At 39.8% G+C, this 26,387-nt stretch overlaps 1 protein-coding gene across 1 annotated transcript in view; it reads right to left on the reverse strand.

Annotated features, from left to right (window-relative positions):
- The window catches only part of COL6A3 (collagen type VI alpha 3 chain), a 167,534-nt gene that overhangs the window by 56,474 nt on the left and 84,673 nt on the right, over nucleotides 1-26,387 (reverse strand). Inside the window, exons 18-30 of the mRNA XM_081940022.1 lie at nucleotides 26,332-26,376; nucleotides 26,155-26,208; nucleotides 25,727-25,789; nucleotides 23,906-23,971; nucleotides 19,549-19,602; nucleotides 17,565-17,600; nucleotides 14,524-14,586; nucleotides 13,308-13,370; nucleotides 2,493-2,555; nucleotides 1,350-1,412; nucleotides 974-1,024; nucleotides 157-192; nucleotides 1-63 (exon numbers count right to left, since the gene is read on the reverse strand). Of these exons, the coding sequence (XP_081796148.1) occupies nucleotides 1-63; nucleotides 157-192; nucleotides 974-1,024; nucleotides 1,350-1,412; nucleotides 2,493-2,555; nucleotides 13,308-13,370; nucleotides 14,524-14,586; nucleotides 17,565-17,600; nucleotides 19,549-19,602; nucleotides 23,906-23,971; nucleotides 25,727-25,789; nucleotides 26,155-26,208; nucleotides 26,332-26,376 (720 nt within the window). The remainder of the gene's footprint in view (nucleotides 64-156; nucleotides 193-973; nucleotides 1,025-1,349; nucleotides 1,413-2,492; nucleotides 2,556-13,307; nucleotides 13,371-14,523; nucleotides 14,587-17,564; nucleotides 17,601-19,548; nucleotides 19,603-23,905; nucleotides 23,972-25,726; nucleotides 25,790-26,154; nucleotides 26,209-26,331; nucleotides 26,377-26,387) is intronic.

Genomic DNA, 26,387 nt, shown 5'->3' on the forward strand with positions numbered 1-26,387 from the left:
CCGTTCACCACTGCTTCCTTTGGGTCCAGGTTTACCATCATCACCGTGATCTCCAGGTACACCCTAATCCAAAATGAGAAGCAGAGCATTTACTCTCTAATAAAGATCACATAGGAGTTAAAGTACTCTACAAAGACTAGGAAGTGTTTTAAATACCCGTGATCCTGGGTATCCTGGGAAACCAGGTTGTCCCTGTGGAGAAAAGAAATTGAAGTCTTAGAAGCAGAAGAGTTGGTTTCCTCCCACCTCCCCTGATCTCTTTTCTAGTGATTATGGGTATCAACAGAGGCACTACTGAAGATTTTGTTCTGCTGAAAAACCCAAATGATCAATAAAACTGTTTGGAAGAATCACAATATAATAATAAAGCCTGCATGGGGATTCTGTGCAGTTAAATTCAGGGAGCTTTCAAAAGGGGAATCACAAATCCCAAAGGTATGTTACTTTGACACTGAGGATGACTCAAATCAGACCACACTCTTTATAATGAAGTTTAATCTTTTCCCCCAAACACATTGTTCCAAATACTTAAAACTTTCTCATATGAGTGTGTTTAAAAAGGTTTGTAAAAAAATACCTCTACTGGTATCAATTAAAAATTATCCATGGAATTGAATTATGCAGATCAGGAAGGTTCAATGGAGAAGAAGGGCAGCTTGCAGACTACAGATTTTATATTTCATTTATTTTGCCTACTGAACAGGTATGGGGAAGAGAAGGAAAGGCCAAGGAAAAGTAGATTTGAGACATGGACACAAAAGAGCTTGAAAGAAAATCAGAGATATTGTCAAAATTGGGTGTGGGAAGGTGGGTGTTGTTACTGTCAAGGAAGAACAAAAGAAAACAGGCAGTCTTGTGTTAGAAGGAAAGAGACCTTTGGTTTCCTTGCTGCAAATTCTGCTGCTGCCCATGCTGTATGGATTAAAGAAATCTCAGATGTTTTTATAAGTCTAAAAAATGATCCTAAACATACAGTTCTGCCTTTCGGTCCTTCCTTGCCAACTTCATCTCGTCCATCATCTCCCTACAAGATGCAAAGGCATAAATCAAAATAAGGAACAGTCCTGGGATCCTGAAAAGTCTCTTTGCACATTTGCTGTAACATAATAGGCATTACATTCTAAACAATTTAGTACTAAGAATGTTCTTTCAACTACAGGAGTGAATGGAACCCTGTGAAATGGCTTGTAAGCCATCTGGACTGACCTGCAGGGAACAATCAAGGTTTCCAATCAAGAAACATGTGGACAATGTTCTCGATGCTTTAACAAGAAAATGTTGATAATCCCTGGAATCTGTTATACTTGATATTTGAGTACTGAGTAATACTGGTTCCTAGTAACACTCACCATTTCTCCTTGGGGACCAGGAGGACCAATGGGCCCCTTTGGACCAGGCTCACCAGCTTCACCCTGAAATATTTATTTGAGTATATCATGTAATATATACACACAGTGCTTAGAGAATAATAGTATTAGCAATAGCAATAACAATTAGACTTATATACCATTTTACAGTTCTTTATAAGTGTTTTAAAAAGTCAGCATATTACCTCCAACAATGTCAATGCTATACTAATATTAAAAAATCTTAATAACCAAATATAAAGTAACAAGGAGTAAGCATTATCAGAGTCCCAAAGGGGCAGCAATAAAGCACTTCCTCAAAGTCAATAGTTGAGGACCTCAAGGGGAAAGCTATTCCACAAATGGGGAACCACTGAGTAAGCCTGTCTCTGGACTCCCCTTCTCCTGACAGCCCACAGGGTGGAATCCAAAGGAATAATTCTTAGATTAAGCACAGGGGATGGACAAGTTCTGGTCAGAGAAAATGGTTCTACAGGTAATAGGGCCTTGAGCCACTCAAAAGTTTAAAGGCATTGCAGTCAAACGCCTACTGAAAGCCAATATAGCAACTGCAGCAAAGATGTTATCTTGGTAAGGCAAATTTCACCTGTGAGCAAGCAAGCTACCACATTTTGCACCCACTGTAATCTCTGGGTAGTCTTCAATGGCAGTCCAAATAATGTGTGTACTACAGTAATCAATTTTTAATGAGGTACTGTCACCAAAGCTTCCCATTCACAGAGGAAACACAACTTGTGCACCAGCTGAAGCTGCTCCTTCAAGTATATCTGAGTTCAGGAGAACTTCCAAGTTGCTATAATAGGAGTGATAAAGAATCCAGTATTTTTGAGTAAATGTCAACCATTAAACTTGCGTTTCCCCATGCACTTTTAAAATTAAACAAGATACAATGGGGAAATTCAACATTCCAATGGGAAAGCTTAATGATATTGTGATCTCAAATTAAATATTTTTTTAAAAATTAACAATATTCTTAGTTTCTATAGACAATTTTTGAGAGCCAGCTTGATGTAGTGGTTAAGATTGGAAAGATATATGTGAGGTAGTGAAAACAAGATTTATTTCAACTGCCACCATTTCTGTCATTTAACTAATAATTATTAGAGCTATTTAAAAAAAACTGACCTTTTTACCAAGAGGACCAGACCTACCACGTTCTCCAACAGCTCCAGCTGAACCACCAGCACCCTACAGAAACAAGAAATTATAGGACGGACATATTAGTAACTGAAAAATGGATGGAAACCATTATTAAAGAAGGGAAAACCCCTTAAACATATAAAGAAACAAGCCTTGCTATGAAAAATCAATGTGGATTCTGCAAAAGTAAATCTTGCCTCATCAGCCTTCTAAAGTTTTCTGAGATTCCCACAATGGAATCTCACAATGGAGCCTGTGAATGGAAGAAAGCCTGTATAGATTTCTATAAAATTTCAAAAAAGCTTTGACAAAGCCATTTAACAAAAACTATTCAGTAAACTTTTTTTCATAGATAAAGACACTTGTCCTTTTATGTATTATTGAATGATTAAAAATGACATGCAAAATTTGGGAATGAACAGGCATTTTTATCATTGCAGAAAATAAAAAGGAAGGACTTTCATAAATGATACTGGCTTGGGATACCAAACTGCTAAAGTAGTGAGAATCAAATGAGATGGTAAAAGATTTCAAAATAACTTGTTAAATATGTGAATTGTTAAGTTTATAGCAAATTCAATTCAATTCAAACTAGGCAACAAAACTAGCTTCATGTCCACAATTATGAGATCTGCCTGTAAGTAACCATATAAAGGATCTTGAATACATAATAGGTAGCTCAAGAGGTTGACTCAATGTGCAGCTGCCATGAAAAAGGCAAGCTCCACGAGAGTCAACAGGAAGTTCTTCAGCTGGACAGATGTGGAGGGTGTGGGCTCTCAAGAGGCTCACATGAACCCTGTCTGACACTTTGAGGTCTGTTTGGACCAGAACCCCCCCCCCCCCTTGGAGGGGGAGCCATAAAGGACAGCATCTCATTAGACCCAGGGGGAGGTAACAGATTCCTTGCAGGTCAGAGATTTGTCTTCTGAATCAGAGTCGGGGCAACAGCCTATAAATATGGCTGACAAGATGCTGAACTTCTTATCAAATCAAAAGGAACAGGAGGGTTCGGAAGAGATGAACGGCCGGTAAGATAATTTATCTAACCCACAGCCATAAATCAAACCTGGAAAAGGCATAGAAATCTTGAGAACATAAATAATATTGATGGTCAGATGAGGACTTTTCCAAAAAGAAAGAAAGAAAGAAAGAGAAAATGGAGGGTTGAAACACCAGCCCCCCCAAAAGTTATTTATTCAAAACAATTTTGGACAGAAAAGAGAAACAGAGAAATGACAAACCCACTCAAATATAAACTTTAAACTTGGTTTTGGATTTGAAAAAAAACCAAACATTTTGAAAGGTTTATTCTGTTTGAACTTTTTCCAATTAATAAATCTTAACTCCAAAAGAAAAAAGAAGCACTTCTTCTTACTGATAACTGATAACCTAACTTTGACTGTGCGGGAAGTTTTAATTAAGCAACTGCCATAAATCAGAACTTTGAAAAGTAGAAGGCAAGAAGAATACCCGAATCTCGCTGATCGCAAGCCTGTTCCAAGTGATATATTGTGAGCAACTACAAGAGACCAGACCCGGTAAGGGAAAGAACAACAACAGAATAATAACGGAATCCAAACTGGGAAATACGAAAGTATTTTTTGCTTTGTTTTATTTTCTTCTTCTCCTTCCTTTTTTTCGCTCAGCAAAAGAGTAAGATGGCCCCAGCTTCTTTTCCGGTTTGAATTTATGGTGGTCTGGTGGTGATCTGGACATTAAGATAGAACAAAAGACTAAGATGGCCACCATCGTTTTTCCCCACAGCAATTGAAGCAGACAAACTTAAGGTGGAACAGAACTCTGAAACAAGAACTGCATAACTGTATAATTATCTGTAACTTTGGAACTGGACAACATGGAAAACTGGGAATTTGAAGAACTATGTGGAATTTTAAAGAATATACATAATGTCCGCTTAATGGTGTCTGAACTTTACTCCTGTATCCCCTCCCTTCTGTCTGTGTTATAGATCACATCCACCAACAAGGTGCTGTGGCAGGCTATGAACATGCACATTTCACACGCCAGCTGTAGGGATATGAGACCTGACTCTGGCCAAAGGTATGCATGGAATTCTTCTCCCTTTTCTCCCTTTTTCTATGTCAACTTGATAGTAGTCATGGAAACGCTTTACAAGTTGACACATAAATCAGTAAAATCAGTAAAATCAAGCCTAATTAGAATTTTGAATCCAGAGAAGTAGATAGCTATAGAAGAACTCAAAGAAGAAGGGGGGTGACACATTGAAGGGGTAGAAGCGGAGGGAAATAAAAAGCAGACAAAAGACTCCTTTGGTCCCAGCAATGGTGTAGGGAAAATTGTGAAATGGGAAGATGTCCCAGCAAAAGGGAAAACAAAGCTGACAAAAGTGGTCGTGGAGACTGTTAGTGATATAAGGAAAATTGAAGCAGGAGGTTATCCCCCAACAAAGAGGAATATAAATTATTCCTTTCGTCACCTGGGGAAATTTGAAGGGAGTGGATGTGTTAAAATAAAGAAAAGGGAGAAGTCAGGAACAGAGAAGTGGGACAAAAGACTTACCAGGAAAAAACCTGATAATTAGAAACTACTATATGGGAAAATATAAAGTTAAGATAAGGGCTTTATTCCTAAATATGATAATAAAATGGAGTTGCATGATAATGGAAAGATAACTAAATAAAAGTTAAAATATATGGAATATGGATGAATATGAAACTGATATGGGGAGTTTGTAAAGCAGAGGTTTGTGATTTACCTTTTTAACATGGTAATTAAATTGAGTTGCGAATTGTGTGAATATGACAATAGAAGGACAACTAAGCATGGGTCAAAATCTATGTAACATGGACATATATAGAACCTTTAAGATGATGAACAAAGTGAGATGTTTAGCACTTGTTACATTATATAATACATTAAGGGAAGTGTAATGAACACTGAACAGCGAAGATTGTCATCTAGAGATAACTAAGGGTAATCTAATTCAAGGTATAGAAAAATGGAGAGGGAATATGAAATATACCTACAATGGGAAACTATTGTGATAAAATGACAGAATCACAAATTGGGGGCATGTAAGATGTATAACTATATAAAGATAATGATGAGAATAGCTGAGAATTGTAACCAGGTCTACAGCTCGACCAAAATTAGTTTGGGGAGGGGATTAAAAGCACAATGACTATATGTGTTTGTATGTATGTCTTTGGTTGTTCGGGTTTTCTCCCGCGTAGAATTGGAAGTATCTTCACGACGTTTCGATGAAGTCTCATTCATCATCTTCAGGCTGGTGCTTCCGGCTTGGTGCTTCCAGGAGCAAGCACCAAGCCGGAAGCACCAGCCGGAAGATGATGAATGAGACTTCATCGAAACGTCGTGAAGATACTTCCAATTCTACGCGGGAGAAAACCCGAACAACCAAAGACATACATACATATATATATGTGTATATATATATATATATATATATATATATATATATATATATATATATATATATATATATATATATATATATATATATATATATATATATATATATATATATATATATATATATATATATATATATATATATATATATATATATATATAGTCATTGTGCTTTTAATATATATATACTTTTCTGTTATATCATCTTTTTTTACTAAAAAAGAGGAGAAAAATTAAATATGCATATTGAAAAAGAATTATAAATACCATCAACATAAAAGGGAGCTTGCTCAGAAACTGAAATATACCAAGTAAATGAGATGAAGAATGGGAAGTAGAGGAGAACGGTAAGGGAAGAAGAGAGGGGTAGGAGAGAGGGCAGGGGGGAGAAAAGGAGAAAATGAGGAATGGTAAGGGGAGGGAGGAGAAGGAGAGAGGAAGGGGAAGTTGAGAAGGGAAGGATGACAGAGGGAAGAAAGGAGGTAGGGAGGGGGAGGAGAGAGGGAGAAGAAAGTGATGGATAAAGTACAAATTTGATGTATGGAGAGCAGAAGAGCCAATAATTGTTTTTGGGGAGTTGTTGGTAAGATGAACTGTTGTAAACATTTAATAATACAATAAGATGTTGATTATGTAATAGTATACATGTGATTATATGTTATAAAAATGGAAAAATAAAAAAACTTTAATCAAAAAGAAAAAAGAATAAGGCAAGCTCCACACAAGAGATAATCAAGAAAGAGACTGAAAATAAAACTGCCAACATAGTAATGCCTTTATACAAACGCATGATGCATTCTCATCTAGAATTGTCACATATAATCTTATTCATTATTTATTCAATGTCTATAGCTGCCCATCTGAGTCAATGACTCCAGGCAGCTTACAATTCAAAAATATATTAAAAAACTAAAAACATTTAAAACAACAAAAACAATACAATAAATATACACAGCAGCCAAGATACTTGGTCAGTTAACAATGCAGCCAGGAAACAGGGCCCTTGATGCATTCAGTACCCCAAGCTTGGGAACATAGCCAGGTTTTCAGACCCTTACAAAGGCTGACAAAATTGGAGCCATTCTAATCTCCAAAGGCAGGATGTTCCCTAGAGCAGGAGCCACTGTGGAAAAAGTCTGCAGCTGAAATAATACAGCTGGAAAGGATATATAGAGTCAGAAAAATTGTCAGGGTGTCCAACACATTTCTGAAAAAGACCTGAAATTTGCAACTCTTTGGCTTAGAAAACAGGTGACCATGACAAGACATGATCAAAGTCTACAAAGTCCCACATGGTATAGTGAAAGTGCAGTAGGAGGTCTTCTCCCTCTTGCTAATCATGAACTCCAGGAGTCCTCCAATGAATGGAAATTCACAATAGGACCTTGGTTTTTTTATTTCACAAAAAGGAAGTAGTTGATTACCCAGGGTTATTTTATTATCATCAGATTCTTGCCAAAAGCAAGGCAATGGCTGTTTATTTGATGGCTTTAAAAGAGGATTGGAGGAAATTTTGTTACTTCTGGCTTGGGGACAGGAGGCTTCCAAATGCTGGTCCTTGTTATTGCTTACCTGCGGAGCAAATTCTCTTAAAACCTCAAAGAAAAAAAACACTGGGCCATTTGGGGCTGATCTAATTTTATAAGTGATAAAGATGTCTGGGGCTGTGGCCTAATCTTCTGTTTTACCAGGAAAGATGCCTGATAACCTCACAGCCACAAAAGCCTATGCAGATACTGCTTGTTGTTGTGCTTCCTGGGGTGGTCATAGTAAAATAGAACGTAAAGTGAGATTTGGACATTAAGAGTGAACATATGGGGTCAGGCTGGATAGCCTCTCGGGGACCCTTTCATCCTGTTATTATAAAGTAATAAACTAGTCATTGGTCACTCTGCAGATGACTTTAGGGTAAAAATTATAGAAGACAAAAGGAAGGGCCAGGAAAGGCACTCTCTGAACTTGTGGAATGAGCATGCAAAGCATATATTAAGTGGCCTCAAAATCTCAGAGAAGGAACTTCAAAGGGCAAGAAGAAATGAATTTTTTCTCTCCAAGGCCCTTAGACAGGAAAAGCGGGAGGTCAGGGGAACTGCTCGTAGAATTGTCAAGGAGGGGTCAGTAACTAGAATCCCACGCCCACTTAAGAGCCCTCCAGTTAGCAAAAGGGAAGGTGGTTAATGTCTACACAGACAGAAAATATGCATTTAGAGTTTTACACGCTCATGGGGCTATTTGGAAAGAAAATACTCACTGATTTTGTCACTTGATACATGCTGGCAAAAGGCACATATGCCATTGTTGCTCCAGCCTGTCTCTGTTATGCACAAAACAGGCATTTGAGATTTTAAAGTAAGCATTGCCTCAAACTCATGTTAAGGGACTTCCCAACCTTGAGAAATCTTTCTTGACTCAAGAAAAGGGAAGTGGCAACAACCCATTTGTCAAAGCAACAATGAAGTAGCAAAAGGGGAGGGCACGTTGCCTTAAAATCCTGGCCGCAACTGCTCTTCTGATCAAGGAAACTAATAAATTGACTTGTGGGCAGCCAATTACTATATTTACTAGTCATGCAATTCGTGAAGTATTAGAAACAAAGAGCAACGAGTGTGCTTGCCCGGGGGAATTAAAGATCTCATATGAGGGATCTGCACAATCTCCAAGCTGGATGCTTGGATCCAGCAGAAAAGGGAAGAGCAGCTGACAGAGAAGCAAAGCTGTCAGCAACCCAAGATGATCAGAGCCACCCTGACATGACAGCTTATGCAGCATTGGAAATGCGAAGGGGACTGATCCCCAGATATTCTAAAGAGAGGAACTCCAGGAAACTGTAGATTTGAAAGGGCATAAGCAGGGAGAATGGATGGAAGAATTTATGTACCAGAAAATTTAGCCTGGCCAGTAGTAAAAGACTCTCACTCAACAACTCACGTGGGCAAGAATGCATTAGCAAAAGCCTTTTAGCATATCATGTACATCAATTGCCTTCACTCATTGCCCATGCAACTGAGAAATGTAACACATGTGCTCAAGTTAATCCAAGACAAGGACCTAGTCTTCCGCCAGGAAGTCAGCTCAAGGGATATTACCCTATGGATTCATTAGTTATTGATTTCACACACATGCCCAAGTGTGGGCTGTATAAGGCAATGCTAGTCATAGTGTGTAATTATACTGGATGGCCTGAATGTGTTCCCACCAAGACAAAGCAGGCACGCGAAGTAGCTAGAATCCTACTTAAAGACATTGTGCCCCAATATGGAGTTCCCTCATTCATATCATCAGACAATGGGCCTGAGTTTGTGCACCAAGTAATTCAAAGGCTAGCAAAATCCTTAGGGACCCACTGGAGACTTCATTGTTCCCTGCACCCACAAAGTGGGGGTCGCTCTGAACATGCAAACTGCACTGTTAAGGAAAAGATAACCAAGGTGTGCCTTGAAACCCACCTGAAATGGGTGGATGCCTTACCCTTGGCACTCTGGTGTGTGAGATGTACTCCATGCAAAGGACTTAGGTTATCTCCTTTTGAAATGATGTTTGGGAGACCCCCAGTTATAAGTGCTAACTTGAAAAATCACGTAGGGGACCTAGGACAAATAGGGACCTCAAATAGTGAGTCAAATGGTGAGAGAATTAAACAAGCAAAAGAAATCCAACAATATTGTGTGTCCCTTAGCCCACTATTTCTGAGCACCTCTAGTCATAATATTCAGGTGGGAGACAAGTATAGGTAAAACACTGGAAAGGAAAGAACTTGAAACCCAGGTGGAAGAGCCCATATACTGTGGTCATGTGTTCTCCACCTGCAGTAAGAGTGTTGGAATCCATGTTTTGGATTCACTGGACTCGAGTTAAGCCAGCTACTGATGAGTATTGGGAGGCAGACCAGGACAAAGCCTGTCCTTTAGTGGTATGCTTGAAGAAGCGCCCCTATAACTGTCCTACTGGCAACGGGCACTTTACATACGGGGCAGAAGAGGCCTTACTGGTAGTCACCCCCTGGAAGCTGACCCTCTACGTACGGTTGAAGATTTGGAGGAGGAAGACAACGTTCCATTTATTAGATATAAGAGGTATTAGAAAGTCTGGGCACCTGTCAGGGTATGGAAAGTCAAGCATGCATAGCCATAACTGCACTATTTATTGCTTTAGTGAGTGTGCTTGCCCTTATTGTGATTTGTTGTATTGGATATTCATTCTTCTGGAATCTCCCCCTCCCACGAAAGACAGGTGCTGAGGCTAAAATCATTGACTGTGACAAAGGGCAGTACGAATCTTCTGATGACACTTACGTTTGAGGAACCATGGGAGTGGGTTCTCTGTAGCACAGTAGGAGTCTTGGGATTGTGGGCAATATATTTAGCAAATAAGACTTGGCTTTGTGGATCGTCCAAAATTGATATTGTCCTTCCCCAAATCAAGCCTAACCCCATCCTTCTTCCTGATGTGGTAATTCCATTAAGTGAGTTAAAAGGAATTATAGCGGGGTAGGCCTCTTCTAAAATGTCAAGTATGGGTGTTCTGTGGCTTTGGAAGATATTTGCCAGTGGCATGCTGGGTGATAAGACTCTGGACATCAATTCCCAATGTTGTAAGAATGACCAATTAATTCCTTTTACCCCTAAAAGAGGCTCCAGGGGTGTTGAGAATCCCAAAGAACAGGACAAGATCAGGGCCCAGGGTATGGGGTTCCTGGAGATGGTGGACGAGGGGTTGGAGCAAGCTCCCTCCCACCACCGGCATCTCATCTCTCGGTGGGGACAGTACCCTCAACCTAAACCAACTCCAAGCCCTAAGGACAAACGCCCAACAATCCAGATGAAACATGGTGCGGAACAAAGGAAGAACAGGCCTCTGCGACAATTGAGGGAAGGGAACTATATGTTGAGAATACTGGAACTAGGCCAGTGTCTAATTAATCAATCTGACCCCGCACTAGGTAAAAAATGCTGTTTGTGCTCGTCTGTTGCCCCTTCATCTTACCATGCTGTCTAGGTTGAGCCAGATCTTTGGGCAAAGACCAGGGCCACACTAGCCTTTTTGAAGGGTGGCAGATGGAAAACCCAATCAGTGGAAGCAAAGTTGCATGGTGACTTTTACAGTGCATTAGAAAAGCTGGGTATTAGTAGCCTTCCCATAGTTGGCCCTATAGCCGTTGGTGTAGAGGTCGCCCTCCTTGTGTGTCAAACGAATATCAGGAACCTGGCATTCCTGTAGGAACACTGGCTGAAGAGCAATGTACATTAGAATTATACCTTAGCCCTAGAGAGACACGTATGGATGTAAAACTAACCCACAGTATTTCTCCTTCTTCCCACAACCTCTTCCAACAGAAGGTCACCTTTTTGCTTCCGCCACCTTTCACCGTTACCAGATGGGGAGGGAATTTGACGACGGTCAATGACCACGGCCATTTCAGCCACCTGGATTCCCAATTTGGCTCTCGATTCAATCCATCACAGATTATGTTTTCACTTTCCCCCAGAAACACCAGTGCCCATTATCTTTTTGAAGGCCCAGTCCTCAAGGATAAGCAAGAGGACCCTAACCAAGAAGCTCCATTACAACCCCTAACTGGTATGTTCCTGGCAGGAACCTTACAGGCCTGGACTAATGAAAGGAACCTCCAAGCCCATGCCTTCTCCATGAACATAGGTGTGTGTGTAGGAGAAAATAGAGTCTTCTTCTTATGTGGGAAAGATGTGTATCTATACTTATCTTCCAACTGGACTGGAACATGTACCCTGATACACCTCCTCCCCAAAATGGGTGTGGTAAGTGGGGAACAGACTTTTCCTGTTCCTCTAATGGGACATGTTCAAAAAAGGGTGCTGCTCTTAATCCCACTGTTAGTAATCCTGGGAATAGGGACAGTAGTTGGGATAGGTGTGGGTGGAATAACACACTCCATCATACAGTTTAGGCAGCTGTCAAAGGAATTCCAAGAAAGCCTAAACCAAATTGCTGACACCTTGGTTGAGGTGCAAGATCAAATAGACTCCTTGGCAACAGTGGTTTTACAAAACTGGCGTGCCATTGACCTCTTAACTGCTGAGAAAGGTGGGCTGTGTGTATTCCTGGGAGAAGACTGCTGATTTATACGAATAAATCAGGGGTGATCGGAGAAATAGCCAAAGATTTGCGGGATCGGGCATCCAAGATTGGACAGAGGGTGCAAGGGGTGGACGCATGGTTCTCTTGGTTACCTGGGACTGGTTGGATTAAACAAATGCTATTTCTACTGTTATGCAGGATTGCAAGCCTAGCCTTTCTTCCTTGCGTGATACCCCTACTCAGACAACTAGTTTTGAAGACAGTAAAGGAAATACAGGTTGAAAAGGAATTAGTTTTGATGGAAAGCCTTATTGACTGTAGGATTGCCCCACATCCCTAAGATGAGGATGAGATTTCAGACACAGGCACATATGTTCAACTTGCACCCTGGAGACTAGAGAGAGTGCCTTCAGAGGATAAGCTCTAAGAGTTATTCCATATGTATTACTTGTCTTTTTCCTTTCTCGCTGCTATATATCATTATTCTGCATTATGTACTTGCATTGTTGAATTAAAGCTCTGTAGTAGACTAGATTCAATTATAGCTAAAAATAGAGTCTAGAAGTGGGGAATAAAATAGGACATAAAGTGAGATTTGGACATTAAGAGCGAATATACAGGGTCAGGCTGGATAGCCTCTCAGGGGCCCTTTCATCTTGTTATTATAAAGTAAAAGACAGAGTTTGAAGCTTGCAAAAGAACAGGAAGTATGAAGCCTAGCCACAGAGTTCAGTTAAATTTCTCACAAAACCACAGAGTTCAGCTAAAGTTCTTACTAAGCCACGTAGTCATTATGAGATTAGAGCTCCATACCTGCGGCCCAGACAAAAAGGGAAGCAAGACAGTATCTGCTTATAAGGCTTCTTTCCTCAAGGTAACCAATCAGAAATGGGTTAATGTTGTGCTGCTTTTGACAAAGTATAAGAATGTGTGCTTCCATTAGAAGAGTTGTTCAGAAGTTACATGCTTGCTTTTGACTAGCTTTTCTGAACCTGGCTGCCAAATAAAGTTTCCTTGATCCTGAGATGTCTAAGCCTTGTTATTTTCTGCAACAATTAGGCCAACCCAAGTACATACAGGGATTATGAAATAGTTCTTCAGCTCTTATTAATGAGAAATGCTATCTAGACTTCTTGCCTGCCAGGATGAAAAGTGATTGAGTCCCAACAGGATCCATAATAAAAAATATTTTCTGCTCCTAGTTATTAACCACTCATCAGTCATGATGACGATGAGAAACAGACAATAATATCTGAGTTTTCTGCATCTAAGAGTGTCTATAATTTGCTCTTTAAGAACATTCTTGATGATAGAAAGAACTGATTTTACCCTCTGGCCAGGGAGGCCAGACTCTCCTTGAAGGCCAGGGATTCCAGTTGTGCCCGGTGGTCCCTGTACAAATAAGCAAAATTAAATATTTGAAGCAGAATGTTTCTGATACAAAATTGATAAATTCTTGAAATACAGGTTTATTATGAACTCCCAAAGCCACAGTACTATGTTATCCCTGAATGAACAGAAATGAATGAATTTACTGTTTCCCAACTATTAAAAAAAATCCTCACAGTTGCATCACAAGAGAAGATAACATAATGTAATATAATATACAAAGTCCTACCTTCATTTAGCATCCACATAGATATTTACATGAGTCAGATATCATGCCACTGGAATATGCGTAGTATAAAATACTACACCCATTATTTTTACAGTGTTTCCTATGTGGCTTAGCAATTCCATTACATTCTTAACATTATTAGTTAAATTCTTAATTCTTTAGAATTAAGAAATGCACTGAATTAAGGATTGGACTACATGACCTCTAATATAACCTCCAAGTCTATGAATCTAAATTCTCCAGACAGTAACACTTCTAATAACTTCAGATGACAATGTTATACATACACACATACAGAGAGACAAAAAAATTCCAACAATTGTTGTTGAGGACTGGCAGCTTTTAACCTCCTATATGTATTTGAGGGTTTGCATTCATGATCTTTTGCAGGGCTATCAAAGTCCCGGCCCATGGGCCGGATGTGTCACACACTGGCCACATGCATACCTGGTTTAGCGAAGGGGAAAAAGTCCCAATATATTCTCTGATGCCACTGTGACGATGTGAGTTTGATACCCCTGATTTTTTGGATTCATGTTTTCTGATTGCAGTTTTTTTTTTACTTTTATTTTTTTTATTCTATTTAATGTTCTTTTATTTATATAAAGAGTTGTACAATATCATCTATAATCTCCTTTTGTAGCCAACGTTTTCTTAGGTGCTGTTTTGGGGAGATCTTGACATAAATTAATACCATCATAAAATATATTATTTGACAAGTAAAGATAATACTTGATGGTTTTGATACAATCAGAAATAATCTACAAAAATGTTTTGCAATTAAACTGATAGCAATAAATCAGTTAGAAATTTAACCAATAAATTGCTATTGAAATTGTTGTTGCTTTTCCTGCAATGGGTTAACACAACCTCTGTGTACCCCCAATGTCATTTCCGTTCTTTTGAAAATGAGTTGCAAAAACTCACCTGGGGGCCTTTAATTCCTTGTTCTCCATTAAATCCTGGTGAGCCAAGAGCACCTTTATTTCCCTAAGGAATTAAAACAATTGAATGGAGAATGTAATGAGATGACAGATAGATAGATAGATAGATAGATAGATAGATAGATAGATAGATAGACAGACAGACAGACAGACAGACAGACAGACAGACGTAGACATAAAGAGGGGGAAAGGGAGATAAAGAGATAGAAGGGGTGGAAGAGTGAGAGAGAAAGAGAGAAAAGCTTTTATACAGCTACTGTTTAATAAGGCAGAATGGCATTTTCTTATATTTGAATGATTTCAGTTAAAAGCTGCATTCTTCTTTGCATTTCCTTTGGGCATGAGGGACAAATGGAACTAGGTTCTGTCAGTGGATGGAACATCTTTCAGATGCAGCCATTTACATTACTTGAGTTTTAAATTTATTTTCCTCTGGGATTACTCACATACTTATTTAAAAATTTATGTCTGGAAGTGGAAGTAACAACCAGAATGCAAATAACTAAGAAAGTGAAATACTTGGGGATCTGGGTGTCGGCAAAATGTTCCACAATTAAAGATGATAACTATAATAAATTAGTGATACAAATAAAGAAAGAGTTAGAAAATTGGAAAAATATTCAACTATCACTCATGGGACGTATAGCGACAATTAAAATGAATATTTTACCAAGAATCTTATTCCTGTTGCAAGCCGCACCTATTAATCCGGGTAAAAAATTCTTTCAAGAATTAAACAAAATAACCGCTAGGTTTATTTGGCAGGGACGAAAAGCGAGGATTAAACTAAAGTCAATGCAAGACAGCAAGGAGAGGGGAGGTTTAGCATTACCAAATTGGGTTCTATACGCATCGGCAGTATCAATAACATGGGTGAAGGATTGGATAGAGCTAAAGAATAAAAGAATTTTGACCTTGGAAGGCCATGATTTGCAAGCAGGCTGGCACACATTCCTATGGGATGATAAAAATAAAACGCACAAATGCTTTCAAAATCATTTAATTAGAAGAGCGTTATTGCAAAAATGGCTCAAAATTTAAAAAAAACCCACTATGTGAAAATTCCGAATTGGCTATCACCGACAGAAAGGACGACTCATCCAAATTTTATAGATTTGAACAAAATGTTAAGATATAGAGACTTAATTGATAGACAGGGAAACTTAAAAACAATTGAAGAATTGGCAGAACAGAACATGAAAGTTGACTGGCTAACTTACCTTCAAATCAAAACTAAATACAATAAAGATACTAAATTATATGACATTGAAACAGAACCACACGAATTGGATAAAATTATTCAAAGCTCAGATAGAAAGATGATAGGGAGAATATATAAATTTCTCCTGAAGTATAAAATGGAAGAGGAAATTGTGAAAGAACAAATGATAAAATGGGCGCAGAACTTTGGATATAATATTGAATTAGACAAATGGGAAAAATTTTGGGGAACAAACTTAAAAATGACACTCTCAGTTGCATACAAGGAAAACCAATACAAAATGTTTTATAGATGGCACCTGGCACCAACAAGGTTAGCTAAAATATCAACAAATACCTCCCCAAAATGTTGGAAATGCGAATCGATACACGGAATGTATTACCATTTATGGTGGACCTGTGAGGAGGCTAAAAAGTTTTGGAAAAAGATCAAAAATTGGCTGGAGGCAATAATGGGAAAATAGAATGGAAACCGGAAATCTTTTTATTAGGAATAATGTCTGCGAAATACAAAAAAGAAACCCAGTATTTAATACTACATATAACTACGGCGGCAAGGATTGCCTTTGCCCAGAAATGGAAAAACAAACAAACTCCAAGTGAAGATGAAATAATAAGAAAGGTTATGGACTGTGCTGAAATGGACAAACTAACTAAAGAAATTCAGGGAAAAGAAGAATCAGAATTCTACCAGATATGGGATAAATGGTATAGGTGGATGGAGGAAAGAAACAAGAATCAATGAAGGAATGTAACAAAACTCAAAAATAATAGTTATGAGTAAAATAAGAAAGTTAAGAATGGTGAAACTCAAATAAAATACAATTAAATGGGAAATAATATAAGGTGAATGCTATTGATTGATAATTGCTACCAGAACAGGAGGCTCCTGTTTGTATTGCACTGTGTAAATGTGTTGTACGTCTAAGTTTTGTGTGTGTGTATTTTATATGTTTGTTAATAAAATATTTTTAAAAAAATAAAAATAAATAAATAAATAAATTTAAATTTATGTCTTAACCATTTATATCTACAAAACTCATGGACAGATGTGGGCCAGTCAGAATTTCAACCAATCTATATTAACCTAATTTACAGAGTTGCTATGAAGATACAGTGCACACAAAAACCATGTACTATATACTATAATGAGTATTTTTGGCAGAAAAGTAGAATAAAGATGGGGATCAGGGAGATATTGCAATGACTCCCTTCCTTTAGCTAACATCATCCTCTCTGTTTACAAGCTTTTCATTGTTCTTTATTGTTTTCAGTGGATAACTGTTTTTATGAATTTATTGATTTTTCTTTTTAATTTACTGTTGTACACTACCCAAAGTCACATTGTTGTGAAATGTGAAGCCATATAAACATGATAAATAAGTAAAGATTTACAACTAAGTTGCCCTACTGGACTAAAGATCTTGCTTATTACAATTTCATAAGCAGTTTTTGAAAGAAATGTTTGTGAAATATATCTATTCTGTGCATGCATGTTTATACCTGAAAAATAATACATAATTTGTCTCAGAAATGATTTTAAAATGGTTGTATATCTGAAGCATACAGTGGGCTGTGTAAGTACCGTATATTCTTCTCAACAAATTCTCCTGAATGCAAAGTTATTTAACAACTGAGAATTTTAAAAAAAATTCTACATTTTTCATTTTCTCAACCTTTATTAAGATATTACTTAGATTTGGCTATCCTCACCTCCCTTACTATATGTGTATACAATATATATAAGACACACATAGCACATAACACAAACACACATCATGTAAAAACATAATAAAGACTTACTTTGATACCAGTTGGTCCTCTTCTGCCAAGTGCTCCCTTGAAATAAATACAAGTAATAGCCATTAATTGTTATGCAGAGATATCACTAGAAAAATATTTTTCTCTCTTTTGGTAATTACCTACAGCTTCTTATTCTCTGAGGATTTTTTTCTTGTGAATACTCAAACTGAAAATGTATATCTTTCAACAGCTAAGTGCTATAGGAAACAGAAGATTCAGACTTCAAGGTGTCTTAATTCTAAAGATTTTAAAATTCTTTCTTAGATTTATTTTTGTGTTATTTTATCTTTGTAAACACTAACTTCTATTTAGCAAGACCAAACAAGAGATTTGTGTTTGCTCCCTCTTCTTAGCCAGTCAGATGAAAGCTCAGCAAATGACTCTGTCTTGGTAGATGTCTTTGTTTGCACAAAGGAGTGATTCCTGGTTACAATAAATGGGCTGCTAGTTCTTTTTAATTGTATTAATTAAAAAAATTTAACACAAGACACCAAGGTATGTCCAGAAAGCACCCACATACCAACGTTCAATGAATGTCATCATTCTAACCCAGCTTAGAATCTTTTTATTTTTAAATATAACATGAGCTCAATATTAGTAACAGATAATGTATATAGATACTAAACAGATAACCAAACCAACACCATAAAAATAAAGTTTGCAGTTAAACACTATCAACACAAATGTCATTCACATAATTTTTAGAATAAACGAAGCAAAGTATACATACAGCTTATCCATCTGCTCACATTAACTATAACTTCCCATAATAAGCAGAAAGACACATGCACACACAAAGCAACAATAATTTCCTAGGCAAGCTGCAGACATTCAAGCAATCTTCTTCTGTCTTATAAAGATAATGGTAAAGATACCATCGAATCAAGCTCAACATCTTGCTTCTAAAATGGGAAGAAATTATTATATGTTTAATTTCTATGTTTGCTTCAATGCTCCACTGGTATAACATCCCACTGAGTTTAAATCAACAACAGCAGGGACATGACTGATCCCAGTTGTCAGAATGGTCAGGACACACACAAAAAGCTCAACATATTGCTTCTAAAATGGGAAGAAATTTGAATATGTTTAATTTCTATGTTTGCTTCAATGCTCCACTGGTATAACATTCCACTGAGTTTAAATCAACAACAGCAGGGACATGACTGATCCCAGTTGTCAGAATAGTCAGGACACACACAAAAAGGGTGTCTTGTTTCCATTGCAAAGTCAGCATATTTTGTGATAAATGTTTTCTGCACATTCTGACCCAGCTCTAGGTCTATTTCTCAACATGAAGCAAAGCACTGAGAGAATCTTCCTACCTTGATTATCATTACTCCTTAAACATAATTTTGTAGCAACTACACATGGCTCCATCCCAACCAACTTCTTCCCTTTTTCCCCAGTTCCTTTCTGGAATCAAGATATGTATCTTCCCATCTTCATTTGAGATTGTTAGTTGTGAAAGTAAGGGTTCTTTCTCTCTTTTATTACAGGGACAAAACTATTAATGCCACTATGCTATCTTTCCTAGTTCTCTGTCCAGATCAAAGTTTTGCATCACATTAATTCACATAATCTCAAATCAAAGCCAATGAATTAATCAATATTTCATATTCAGACACTTAACCAAGAGATGCTAAATGAGCTTCTCCAAAATAATGCAACTCTGTTGACAAAAGTACAACACAATCAATCTTTATTTAGTTATTTTCCCATTGATTATTTTCCTCTTCTTCCTACTACCTACCTCAGTTTGGTTTAGATATTTAGTAAATATCAAATATTAGAACTTAAACAAATACATTAGTTTTTAAAGTGAGAATCTCAGCACAAATCCCATACAATTATAGGATCTTACTTAAAGTGCTCCTATATTATTCTAAATCATCCACATATGCATACATTCACACACACATATGTCTATTATTGTAGAAACTATGTTATTAGCAAATCAAATACCAGGGAAAATTATACACACATCTCTTCCAGCTCCTCCTGTGTCACCTCGTGGTCCATCTCTTCCAAGTTCTCCCTGTAAGAATACAAAACACTGGAATTGTTTATCACTAAACAAGAGACAAATGTATGTCACAACAGGACAATAAAAACATTTTAGTAGAAAGTATTTTTGAAAATTTTTCTTTTCTTCTTTTACTTAAATTAGGTCTGTGTTTATGATATGAATGGACCCTGGAATGGGGTAATTGAGAAAGATTCTGACCTCACTTCATTGCCAAAAATCTTTCTTTTTTCATGAAACATTATAATGAGGAAACAAGGTAGGATTTATATTGATTTTCAAAAACTGGTTAAATTTTCTCTCAAACTAGAGAGATCTTAGGGCTCATGCCATCATTAGTTCAAATAGAGTGTTTCATAGGATGGAAAAACTTGAGTTGGAGAAATTATTAGTTTTGTATTTTACCCAAATACTCTATCGCCTTATTGATGGTTTCTTATCCTAGGTGATTATATTATATTGTTTTCTGGATTGATCTCACCAGTTGATCTGACCTGTGATTGATTTCATCTTTAATTTATTAACCTTTATTCTTCATCCCTCCCATTTCTATTATGGGAAAACCAAAAATGTCTGTAACAGAATAACATAATTGGAAGGTATCTTGTAGGTCTTCTAGTCCAACCCACTGCTCAAGCAGGAAATCATATACCATTTCAGACATATGGCTGTGCAATCTTTTTTAAAAAAACCTCCAGTGATTTATTTATTTATTTATTTATTTTATTAAATTTATAGACCGCCCCCTCTCCCCGAAGGGACTCGGGGCGGTGTACAGACACCACATTAAAACCTAATATAAAACAGATACACTTAAAAACCAATTAAACAATAAAGCTGTACAGGGTAATAAAAGTTAAAAATCAGCTTAAAACAACCCCAAAAATTTAAAAGTACAGAGTTCAGGGACTAGATTGGGATTAGGCCAGGCCCGCTAAACTAAACAGGTGGGTCTTGAGCATCTTACGGAAGGAGCGGAGATCAGTGGTTGTTCTGATGTCACGGGGAGGTCATTCCAGAGGGTCGGGCCCATCACAGAGAAGGCCCTACTCCTGGGCGTCGCCCGCTGGCACTGCCTCATGGACGGTACCCGGAGGAGCCCCTCCCTGTGAGAGCGAACCGGCCGAAGGGATGTATGGGGCAGGATATGATCCCGCAAGTATCCCGGTCCTGTGCCATGGAGCGCTTTAAAGATGATGACCAATACCTTGAAACGCACCTGAAAAGCCACAGGTAGCCAGTGCAGACCGTGCAGGAGAGGTGTTACGTGGGAGTACCTGGAGACTCCCGCAACAACCAGTGCGGCCGCATTCTGAACCAGCTGCAGCCTTCGAGTGCATCTCAGGGGGAGCCCCATGTAGAGAGCGTTACAGTAGTCCAGCCGAGACGTCACAAGTGCATGGGTGACTGTGCGGAGGGCATCCCGGTCCAATAGGGGACACAATTGGCGCACCAGGCGAACCTGGTGAAACGCCCCCCTTGCCATGGCCGTCACATGGTCGTCCATTGACAGCCGGGTATCTAGGAGGACACCCAAATTGCGAACCCAATCCATGGGGGCCAGCTGTTCACACCCAATGGCCAGTGATGGACACAACTGGTTGAACCGGGGTGCCGGTAGCCACAGCCACTCCGTCTTGGATGGGTTGAGCCTGAGTCTGTTGCCTCCCATCCAGATCCGCACGGCTTCTAGGCACCGGGACATCACTTCGACGGCCTCGTTGGGGTGGTTCGGGGTAAAAATGTACAACTGAGTATCGTCAGCATACAGGAGGTAGTTCACCCCGAATCCATGGATGATCTCGCCCAGCGGCTTCATATATATGTTGAACAGGAGAGGTGAGAGGACCGACCCCTGAGGCACCCCGCAAGTGAGCGGCCTCAGGGTCGACCTCTGCCCCCCTGTCAACACACATTGCGCTCGGCCAGAGAGGTAGGAGGAGAACCACCGCAAAACGGTGCCCCTCACCCCAGCCCCTCCAGACGATGCAATAGGATACCATGGTCGATAGTATCGAAAGCCACCGAGAGGTCTAATAGGACCAGGATGGAGGAACAGCCCCCATCTCTGGCCCTCCAGAGATCATCCACCAACGCGACCAAAGCCGTCTCCGTGCTATGACCGGGCCAGAAACCGGACTGGCACGGGTCTAGATAATCCATTTCTTCCAGGTGGCGTGGGAACTGTTGTGCCACCACACTCTCTACAACCTTCGCCAAAAAGCAAAGGTTGGAGACGGGATGATAATTAGACAATATAGCCGGGTCCAGGGAAGGCTTCTTGAGTAGGGGCCTCACCACCGCCTCTTTTAAGACGGCCGGCAAGAACCCCTCTCTAAGAGAAGCGTTGACTAATTCCTGGAGCCAGCCTCGTGTAACCTCCCAGGATGCCAGTATAAGCCAGGAGGGACACGGGTCCAGTAAACATGTGGTGGCTCGCAGTCGCCCACGCAACCTGTCCATATCATCGGAAGCAACAGAGTAAAACTCCTCCCAGCCTGATCCCTCAAGACCCACCTCCGACGTCTCTTCTGGACCACTAAAGGGGACCCACTCGCTGCGAATCTGAGCGATTTTATCCTGCAGATACTCCCCAAACTCCTCTGCTCTACCCTGTAAAGGGGCTTCCAGCGGCCTCTGAGAAAGGAGGGAGCGGGTCACCCTAAACAGGGCGGCAGGGCGGTTATCTGCGGACGCAATAAGAGTGGCACAGTACTGACATTTGGCCACTCTCAAAGCCACAAGGTAAGTCCGTAAATGGGCTCTCACCTGTGATCTGTCAGATTCAGAGCGTGACGATCTCCATCTGCTCTCTAGGCGTCTCTTTCAGCGCTTCATCACCCTCAGCTCCTCGGTGAACCAAGGGGCCTGGGTGGATCGCTGCCGCGAGAGAGGCCGCAAAGGCACAACCCGATCCAAGGCCCCAGCGGCCGCACTATTCCATGCAGCCACTAGGTCCTCTGTCCGGGCACGGGTCAGGGCTACAGGACATGGCCCAAGCTCCGTCTGGAACCTATCAGGCTCCATCAGGCGCCTGGGGCGGAACCATCTAGGACATTCCGGTTCCGCCTCCCTGCGATGGGGGGGTATCAGATGGAAAGTCAAGCCAGAGAAGTGAGTGATCTGACCAGTGTAATGACTAAATCTCCTACTCCCAGATCACTCCTCCACTGGCCAGAGACAAAGATAAGGTCCAGTGTGTGACCTCCCTCGTGTGTGGGGCCCTGAACTACTTGGGTCAGGTCCATGGCTGTCATGGAAGCCATGAACTCCCGAGCTACCTCGGATGTTTCCCCTACCGATGGCAAGTTGAAGTCCCCCATGACCAGAAGTCTGGGGGTCTCAACCGCCATCTCGGAGATCACCTCGAGGAGCTCGGGCAGGGCCACTGATGCATAGCAAGGAGCCAAGTATACAATCAGCAAGCCCAACTGCCTCCCTGGGCCCCACTTCACACATAGGGACTCACAACCAGTTATCTGTGGCACAGTGGACTCTCTTGGCTCAAGACCTTCCCTTATAATGACCGATACCCCACCACCCCTGCCCCGGGCCCGTGACTGATGAAATGCACGGTAGCCTGGCGGGCACATTTCCACGAGGGGGAGACCTCCCATGTGACCCAGCCAGGTCTCCGTTATCCCCGCCAGGTCCGGCTCCCCCTCTAAGACCAAGTCGTGAATGAGGGGGGCTTTATTAGCGGCGGACCTGGCATTGCATAGCATCAGTCTCAGGCCCCGGCTCTGTAGGACCTGACCACCTAGGTTGCGGGGGCTGGAACAGGAGACCGGCCGAATCCAGCGACCCTGGTCTCCCAGCCAGCTATAGGATCTCTGTCTGCCATCGTACCTACCCCTCCCCGAGACCGTTAGGATGGGAAGACCCTCTTCTGGAATGTTACTATTCCCCCTCCCCCTAATGACTCCGCTCACTCCCTTGCTCGCTCCCATGTTAATCCCACCCGTCAGCCTGGCACTAGTCCCTCCCTCAACCTGACTAACCCCCCCCCCGGGGCCCCCTAAAATACGAATAAAAACTTTGATTAAAAATCCCCTGAGAGAACGCTTCGTCCACCTCTCTGGATTAATAAATGGAGTATCCACAACTTCTGAAGGCAAGCCACTCCACTGGTTAATTGTCTCATAGTCTCATACAACTTTATTTTTCTTGTTGATAAGGTAATTAGTCCAGTCATTAGATTGCATTAAATTCTCCCAAGCAATCTTGACTGGAATTTGGAGGTTCTAGATCAGTCTCCCAAGCCAGGTAGCACGTCTATCTAACCCTCCTACAAATCCAAGGATTGATATTTTACCGCTGGTCCAAGTTCTCCCTTTTCGCCTTTGGGTCCTCTGTCAGTGCTATCAGTTCCAAAAGTACCCTGGAAGCAGCCCAAGCAATGAAAAGCAAGCAGAGTGAGACAAAAGTTATTAAATGTTTATAACACAGTTTATAACATAGTAATGGATACAGTTCAGAGAAATAGACTGTTTTCAATCCTGACATATCCACAAAGCTCATCTCATAACCTAGTTTTCTTCATCTCTCTAACTTTTCTAAACGCATGGGTGCATATTTAGGACACTAGACTACAGGGAGAGAAATCCTTATGTAGAGGTGTTGACATATAGACCTTGTTTACACTACTGTATACTTTGACCTTATTTGATAACTTGCTTCAGCTAACTAACATATTTATATTGGAAAATAGGCATGGAAAGATAACTTTAATTATTCCCTGGGCCTCTTGGAAAAATTCTGGTTTGCTTGGGTTTACAAAGCAGAGTAATTTTGGGTTTTAATCGTTTATGGCCCAAAATTGCACTGATTAAAATTTTGTCCTACCCCTGGAATTTGGGGTACTGGTTGCTTGAATTCTATCCTGCACACAATTTAATATTTGAATGAAATGATTAAAAAAAACCCTCATTAAGAATGAATGGAATTCTTATTGTTTCAGATTATTTATGCAGAAACAAATGTCTTTATGATCTAGATTTTAGTCCATGTATTGTTATGCTGAATTGGGATTGTTGCCTCTCTTTTCTGATTTGTTTTTCCTGTTTAACTGCTAGATGACAGGAGTTATGCAATGAATATCTCCTAGCGGCTTTGATAAGTAACCAAAATTCACAGATCTTATTAAATTAGAAAGAAGAAACTGAAAATTAAAAATATGAATGTGAAAGGGCAAAGATGCACAGGTTATAACTCAAGATGGTCAGAGGACCACAGGTGATGTTCCAATTAAACTGATTTATTACAATTCATGCCTTTGCCTAGGAATCTAGTCAATTAAGGATAAGGGTAAACAGAATTCAAGAGGGATTGGACAGTCCATTTGTGGCTATGTAGAAATTCTAGGCTGATTCTAATTCTTTTTACTCCACCTCCAGGTTTTACTACTCCCTTCCCTCTGGATATTGACTCACTCATGACATTGTATGCTGCCCAACTATTTCCAGCTCATAGCAGATACAAGTTTAGAAATCAATAGCAGGTGCTTCATCAGAGGTGGGTTGCTCCCATGTTCAGCCCAGATCAGGTGAACTGGTAGTATCAATGGCGGGAGGCTCCACCCACCCACCCGGGCGTTTCTGTGCATGCACAGAAGCATCCAAACCATAGTTAAAAAATTGACAACCACCACTGTGCTTCATCCTGCCCAACTTCCCATTACAGGGATTGTTTTTTACTAAACAGCCAATAGATTCTGAAATAGAGGAGACTGAGAAAAAAATAGAAGTGGACTGGTCGTTCAGTTCTGAAAACAATTTCCTATCCTCAGCATGTGCTTTGAAATGTTCTGTACTGCTCTCCTGACCCTTGATTTTACACTGTTTTACCTCATAGACCTCAAGATTTCAATAAGAGTAAAGTAATTATTGCAAGTGTCAAGCCTGCCCATTCTGATAGTTAACATCTTAAATCTGCTGCAATTTTTAATCTTTTTAAAAATAGCTATTACTAAAAGATTTTACATGTATAATAAGTACATTAAAAATAGTAAATATGAAAGAGAAAGGAAAGGAAAAAAGATATAAAGAAAAAAAATCTCTCCATTTTTCTTTTTTTCTTTGTTCCTGGAATTAGAAATCTAAAGTATATACATCTCAATACATTTCAACATATTTACCGGATCACCTCGAAGTCCACGGTCACCTGGGTCTCCTACTTCTCCTTTGCTTCCTCTGCCACCCTATGGAAATTATTTCCGTAATATCAAAACCTTTGCCCATAACCATGGAATCCTGTAATTAATGTGACTTTCACCTTGACCTGGCTGATATGTCTAGCAACAGAATAACCAGAGAAAGGATACTAAACCAGCTGTCTCCATTTTTTCCCCAGTGAGTGGCTTATTCAGTGATACAACTGGGCTGCATCTTATCTCTAATTAATCTCTCCAGTTAGGAGTTTACTGAAGAAAACAAAAATATCTGAGATCTTTGCTGATTTCCCAGAAGTCTCTTGTAGCTCTATAACAAGCAATATATTATTTGGTTGTTTGGAGTTTTTTCTTTTCAATTTTGAAATTTTGGAATAATAAAAAATTACACTTACCTGTCTACCAGGGCTCCCCCTCTCCCCAGGAACACCTGGAAAGCCTCTCTCTCCCTGGCAAAAGCAATCAAATTAATTGAATTTATTAATCAAAGTGAGTTACTGAAATGAGTTGTAACCAGAAAGAAATGTTTTTTCATGTTCTTTATTAGTCCAAAAGTAACTCAAATGACTCACCTCTTCTCCGTCTATTCCATCAAGCCCATTTTCCCCTAATTCACCCTACAGAATCA

Source organism: Natrix helvetica (genome assembly GCF_964273705.1).
Source record: "Natrix helvetica genome assembly, chromosome: 2".
Classification (NCBI taxonomy): domain Eukaryota; kingdom Metazoa; phylum Chordata; class Lepidosauria; order Squamata; family Natricidae; genus Natrix; species Natrix helvetica.